Source organism: Coptis chinensis, chromosome 7, assembly GCF_015680905.1.
Source record: "Coptis chinensis isolate HL-2020 chromosome 7, ASM1568090v1, whole genome shotgun sequence".
In the NCBI taxonomy this organism is placed as follows: Eukaryota; Viridiplantae; Streptophyta; class Magnoliopsida; order Ranunculales; family Ranunculaceae; genus Coptis; species Coptis chinensis.
In genome coordinates, this window is record NC_141462.1 from 77,071,618 (window position 1) to 77,078,543 (window position 6,926).

A 6,926-nucleotide genomic window follows, 5' to 3' on the forward strand; every position below is an offset into this window, starting at 1 on the left:
GCGAAAGAGATGACCGGTAAGGTAGGTTTTCCCGGTTTCGATTTGTTGGTGGTGGTGGTGGTGGTGGTGGTGGTGGTGGTGGGGGTGTATTGGGCTTTGTTGTTTGGGCTTGGGCGGGAGGCTGCCCGATCTAATTTGAGTGGCGCCCAATACAGCACCCTAAATTATTAAAAGCAGACATAAGCAACGTGGCAATGAAAGTAACGGTGAAGTAGGTAAATCAGCAAGTCAAGTCTAAAAAGTCATATGGGTCCTTAATTAAAACAAGTTTATTTCCGTTGTAAAGCTAAACAAACTTTCCTTCCTCCCTTATTATTGGGTTGATCAATTTGATTGAGTTTTTGTTATTGGGTTGACAAATTGAGTTGAATGATCATAAAATTGTTATGGAGGAGTCAACTTCAATGACTATAGAGTTTCTTCGTGCTCGGTTGCTGTCAGAAAGATCTATCTCGAGAACTGCAAGACACAGAGCTGATGAATTGGCTAAAAGGGTTAGTTTTTTTTTTTTTTTTTTTTTTCCCCTCCACTCAGCAATTTTACCTTTGATTTTGGGTTAAAATGCATATTTAGGTGGTGGAACTGGAGGAACAGCTAACACATGTGTCTCAACAAAGAAAGAAAGCCGAGAAGGCTACTGCTGAGGTCTTGGCAATTTTGGAGAGCAATGGGATAAGTGACATTTCTGAGGTATATGATTCAAGTTCTGACCAAGAAGTAGTCGTTAGTGAATCCAGTGACACTAGGAAGGAAGAGGCAAACATTACAACCTCAGGAGCGGGTGACCTTGGAGTTTCTTCCTTAGTCGGTAGGAGCTTATCTTGGAAAAGCTGCAGTGATGGTCCAAATTCTGTTGACACTAAAAGGAGGAGTACTAGTGGATCTTCCACAAGACCTCATATAGGGAGATCATGCCGCCAGATGAAACAGAAAGGAGCAAGGTCAGGTTCCGGGTTCTTTTCTATGTGTGTGTCTGTGTTTACCAGTTGAAAATGTAAATTACTAGAAAAGAGAAATCTGTAAATCTGTACAAGAACATATTCACATTTGCAGCTTTGGTCTTAATTTTTCCCAATAAGATTATTATTGCCAGGTCTTGTATCATGGTGCTTAAAGTTCCCCTCAACTTTAATCCAATTTACCTATGAGATGACAAGTCTGGTTTACACACTCCGATATGTTCTCATCAATCAACTGTTTCTGTTTCCAGATCAATGGTCGCGGTAAACAACGAAACTGTCCTGGTTGAATCCCAAGAAAATAAAGTTGCTAAAAGGTCCAGTGATGTTTCTAATTGCTCATCGGCTATGTATGAGGTCTTGAAAGAAAGCTGCAAATCTGAGAAAGACAAAGTGTATTTTGAAAATTTAGTCCAAGTTTTGCCTGAAGCTCAAAACGAAGAATGTAAACATGGGTTTAACTTGGAGGGAAGTGAAAGAGTTGCAGAGATGGAAAGAGCACTTGAACACCAGGCCCAACTCATAGGTCGATTTGAGGCAGAGGAAAATGCTCAAAGGGAATGGGAAGATAAGTTCAGAGAGAATAATTGCTATACTCCAGTATGTTGTTTCACCACCTTAATAGTTTTTCTTTATCAACAAATTGATTACTTAAATATCAAGACGTTAACGAAATGCATCTGATACATGCCTAATATGCTTTCAGTTTAGCTCTGGCGAAAACTTGGTTTGTTGCACGTCATGGAACTCGATGTTGAATGTGTGTTGTTGAAAATTTTGATTGTAAATTTAGAAGTTTAAACAATTGTGTGAGAGTATATATATTATTCACTAGCAGTATGCCCATGCGTACTCATTGGGTACTTTAATCAAAAAATTGTGAGATTTTCTTTACCTATTATCATCTATCCTACTCGTCGTTAGTGCTACATGAGTGTCGCGTTTTAATAGGGGAAATGTTCCAGTTAATTATAGGACCCATTTTAATAGGGGAAGGATTCCCATTTTAATAGGAGATGAAGTGGATTTATAAGAAAATTCTTTTAGCCCCTTTGGTGCAAGCTTTAATTATAAGATATAGATATGTAAATATCTATTCTAAAAGGTAAATGAAAAAAGGAAATATTATTATTCAAAGGCATCTATGTAGGCAGTAAATGAGTTTGCATATGTATTTATTGTTTCCCTTGATAAGGATGGATCACCGTTTAGTTTAATTCAGTTGGATTTCTGCCCTTTTTAATTTGTTGTAGATAGACTTGAAGACCTTGGTCAGCATGGGTAAAAAGCATTGGAATGACGAAGATCAAAATATAAACCTTGTTGTTCGATTTGAATGAAAGTATTATGGATTTCATATTAGAAGAATGAATTTGTATGACTTCGTTTTTCTTTATTTACATGATTTTAGTAGTATGTTTAGTAGTATGGTTTTCCACATCATAATAAATTGGGTCTTTTTGGAATGGTATATTATTAGAAGATTTAATGGTTCCTAATAAGTTTCTTTTCTTTATTAACATGTTTTTCTGGTAGGGTTTTCCAATTAATGTGGTATCCATAGTAGTCAAAAGCAATTGGTGATGAGTGGAGTGGCTCCAGGATTTATATATTGATTAGCTAGGCGTAGACTCCCAATGTGGGATTAAAACACGCCCTCTCACATGTGGCATGACTTAAACCTAACATGTGGACTTTGATTAATGGGTGACATGGAGGACAAACTGGTCCCTTCAACCAAAGAAATAGCCCTCTCTGATACAATATTGAATGTGTTCAAAACAAATTGGTGATGAGTGGCCCTAGGATTTATATATTGATTAGCTAGGCTTAGATTCCCAATGTGGTATTAAAAATCTCAACACCGAGTTGTGAGGTTTTGGGAGTTGGTTATGATATCAACTATAGAATTGTGGAAAGTGTTAAATACTGTCAAATGAGAGAAGTAGAGAACACCACATTATAGATTAGGTGTATCCTCACCAACCAAAAAAAAAAGGTGTATCCTGAAGTTACAAAAGTGCCCTTTAGGCTATTACATAATGTGCACATAAAGTGCTTCTACATCTAACTAAGGCTTTATAATATCTAACACTAACTCCAATACATAGAAATTGAATGTTTTTAGTGGTCTTAAATTCTTAATTGAAGGAAAGTTGTTAAATAACAAAATAGAGGCAGAGCTGATTCCTTAAAACCCAGGGATGTCTAGCAATGAATTGGTTACAGCTTTTTTGGCTTCCATGTTTTTGGCTGTTCAACTTTTATATGGCAACTGTATGCTTATTAATTTAAAATTACACATATCGGACTATATTAATATGTTTAAAATATTGAACTGAGATATCTTGATTGCAAACGAATAGGAGTCCTGTGAACATGGGAACCAGTCAGATATTACGGAAGAACGAGATGAGATCAGGGCTGAAACTTCAGACGCCGCTGATACCATTCCTTCCTTTAACCAAGTAGGTAAGTCAGGGTTGGAAGAGGATTGCAAGAACAAAGACGCAATGAGCAAAGTTTTTTCTGATCAAATTCTGCCTCATCTACATCAGGACAACAGAATGTCGCAGGAGCAGCAGTACATCATTTCAACAGTCAATCAACCACAGAAGAGTTCTCCTGAATTTTCATTCCCACGCCAAGAAAATCTAGAAGCTAGGATAAATGAAAAAAGGAAGACATGGTCAGAGCACAGTTCAGCGTCATATGGATCCTCCGAGAATAAGGCAGCGCCGTTTGCTTCGTCCCATGGTGGTGGCAGTTTCTACAAAGGTGAATCTCCGGGAAATGCACTCCAAGTAGCAACTTATCTAGAAACTGCAAATGGCGTGGGAGGTGTATTGGATGCTCTTCAGCAGGCTAAGTTATCACTAAAAAATGAGCTTGATAGGCTATCGTTGTCAAGCAGGTCTGGGTCTGCGGAGAGAAGAACGGAACGTCCTGCTTCAGCTATTTTTGCTGGGGTTTCCATGGACATTCCTGTAGGATGTGCTGGGCTGTTTAGAGTACCAACTAGTTCGCAGTTTGAAGCTCTTGCTACTAAACCCAACTCGGTGACACCCTATTCTGAATCTGAATCAAGTTTTGCAAGATTTTATCATGATTTGAAGGTTGGGACTGGTACTATCAACAGATATTCTAGTAGTCCTTACATGGATATGGGTTCACTGAATTCAACATACAGGCCACTTATTACTCCTTACATTGACAAGGGAATGGGTCCACCTGCTTCTAGTAGATATAGATACCCTACCTATGCAGATTTAATGCCAAGAATGTCCGGAAGGGATGGTCTTCCAAGAAATTATCCAAACACAGGTTTGGGGATGGCTACTAATGATCGATATTCAGAATACAATGATCGTAGACAGTCGAATGTATATAATAGATGGTAATCATGGTCTGGCCATTGGTGATTTATCACTCGTCAACGACTCTGGTCTTTGTACCCATGAGTTTTTTTTTGGGGTAAGGGATTTTGTAGTTTTAAGTTATTGATGTAAGTTTATTGAGGGGGCTTTTTCCTGTGTGTCTGAGTTATCTGTTTCGTATTTGTGTTGGTAGAGAGCTTGTATATTTTTAGTCTCTTTATTTTTTATAAAATTCCCACCCGGTTCATGATCCAGATCATTGTTTTAGATTCTGAAAACTAAGCGCCCGCAAGGTTTTGGAGTTTTGTTTTGGGTTCAAGCTGACAAACTCTGAAAAGTAGCCATGGAGTCTGGCATTTTGTTACTTCCAAAGGGAATCTGACCAAATGCCCTTTCTATTCCTATTCAGAAAGCTCTTATTAATTTTTCAATTTATATTTAGGACAATCTTCCCAAATAAAATGGGATATACCACTTATTCAGAAAGCTCTTATTAATTTCTCAATTTATATTTAGGACTATCTCCCAAATAAAATGGGATTTACCACTGTGCTCAAGTAGATAAAATGAAGGTCGAGACTCGGGATGGATGCACTATAAAATAGTTCAAATGAGCCAAGAAGAGCAAGGTCAATTAGGTGCGACTTCCAGTATCCGCAATCAGTTGGTGACTTGTTTGCTAACGTAAAGTTCTTTGAGAGAGACGCTATAGAAAGTTAGCGAATGTTTTCATAGTTCATCAAATCAGGCAATTTAGATCAGTTGTTTTTGCTAATATGTCATATCGTAATCAAAGCCTCGAATGTTAATACACAAGAGTTGTGATGATTGATTAGTTCACCCGACTCATAGCAGAATAAGGATATATAAAAGTCTATTAAGTTGAATATAGAGTTTTCTGTAACCAATTCTCGGTTCCGTTAAGTTCATTAAGCGACCATATCAAAGCGAAACTCATAACTTCAAAGATGGAAGAGGGATCTGAGTCCCAGTGATATGGGATGGGCTGAGAGTACCAACTAGTGTAAAGAAGATCGAGCATATAATGCAAATGGCAAAGGGCAAAGGGCAGAAGAGGGAATTCATTTTCTTAAAACATATGGTACACTACAAGCTTAATTAAGGAACTCTGGGCAGATGAACAACCGTGGTAGACTGGTAGCTTCATTCAAAAGGGAGATCTTCATTCCCTCTATTGCAATGATCGGTTCTTCAAGGTAGAACAACATAATGTGAGAAGGATTCGAGCACAAACAGGCTCTATGAATGTTCTTTTCTTCATTAGGAATACCCATGGCAAGCAAATAAGTTCAAGCAAGTCTAATGGGGAGCTGCTAAAAGGGTGCTACATAAGCTTTTTGGCACTTTTAGCATGGCGAAGTTAAATTTGCCTTGTCGAAAACTTTGAAACTGTTCCAATGGCTTTCATCTCTTGTAGAGGAGGACAGGAATGGCACCTTGTATTTCAGAGTTTAACTAATGCAGGTTGCAGTCGGCCCTAAACCTCTAAATACTTCAAAAAAAACACTTTGACGTTCTAAATTTATACGGACAGAACAATTTCTGCCATCTGTCCATTAGTTTGCAAACTAAATTAGAGATTTATGGCATAGATGACACAATTTCTTTCGTCCCGTCACACTTTAACACACGAACAACAGAAATTATGTTGCCCATCTCCCGCAACTTAATTATGGTAGTTGCTAGACAATGCTACAAATTTGGCTAGTTTAGCACACCAACTAAATTTAAAACAGCCCCATTAGAATAGTCATTTGGTGTTTGAGTCTTTAGCAGCCCATATAACACCCCATTAGACTTGTTCTTAATGGAAGATACCGGCCAATCCGGCCATAAGACTAGTTGGTAGATAGGATGGCACTATGGCAGTCATGCAGATGTACGTTCTCTATTATACATTTATAGAGAAACAACAAACTTGCAGATGCTTTATCATTAATAAAGCATGTTCCGTTGAGATTATCCCTAGCTAGTTCGGTTGCATAGGATGTTAAGAAAATTGTGTAATAGGATTCTAAAGGAAAACTCTATGTCATAATGTAATGTTACTACTTTATCATTAATGAGAAGGAGTAGGGGACCTCTCAAACCCCCGCTTGCCTACCAAAAAAACAAAAACAAGAATAAAAAATGACCATATCTCTTGGATACAAACAAGGTTAAACCCAAAGTTAAAATAGGCGAGGGATAGATGTTTATTGGACCTTTCTGCAAACAGGATCTGATGGAATGCCAAATTGCCATCTTGAAAAATGGCAATCCATTCAAGTATCATATTCATTTCTCACGATTTATATAAGACCATTTTCGTGTATTATTTGCACCAAGCTAGGCAGCCAGCTACCTCAGATATATTCCAATTATCTCACAAATTAAAATGGCGCGGGTTTGAATCTGTCCCCAAGTATTTTTCTGTAAAGATTGTTGAAGAGAATATAGATCACGATCACCTAACATGTTATTATAAAGATACATATTCTTTTTTGATTCATGCATGTGGTCGTTGTTCTTTAAATATCCATCTTTGCACCTCATTAATATATTCAGTTGGTGGTAGACATGTTAGATT

General features: G+C 37.7%; 1 protein-coding gene across 2 annotated transcripts; it reads left to right on the plus strand.

The window, feature by feature from the left end:
- Positions 1–241: 241 nt before the first annotated feature.
- Positions 242–4,590, plus strand: LOC147489014 (uncharacterized). Of its 2 annotated transcripts, XM_086572294.1 has the most exons (5): positions 242–494; positions 574–941; positions 1,211–1,559; positions 3,326–3,427; positions 3,518–4,590. In XM_086572294.1, exons 1-5 carry the CDS (start codon positions 387–389, stop codon positions 4,358–4,360), a joined length of 1,770 nt encoding a protein of 589 aa, XP_086428420.1. In that variant the 5' UTR covers positions 242–386; the 3' UTR covers positions 4,361–4,590. The 2 variants fall into 2 exon arrangements, with proteins under 2 accessions (XP_086428420.1, XP_086428419.1); XM_086572293.1 differs by having other exon boundaries at positions 3,326–4,590.
- Positions 4,591–6,926: the final 2,336 nt, after the last annotated feature.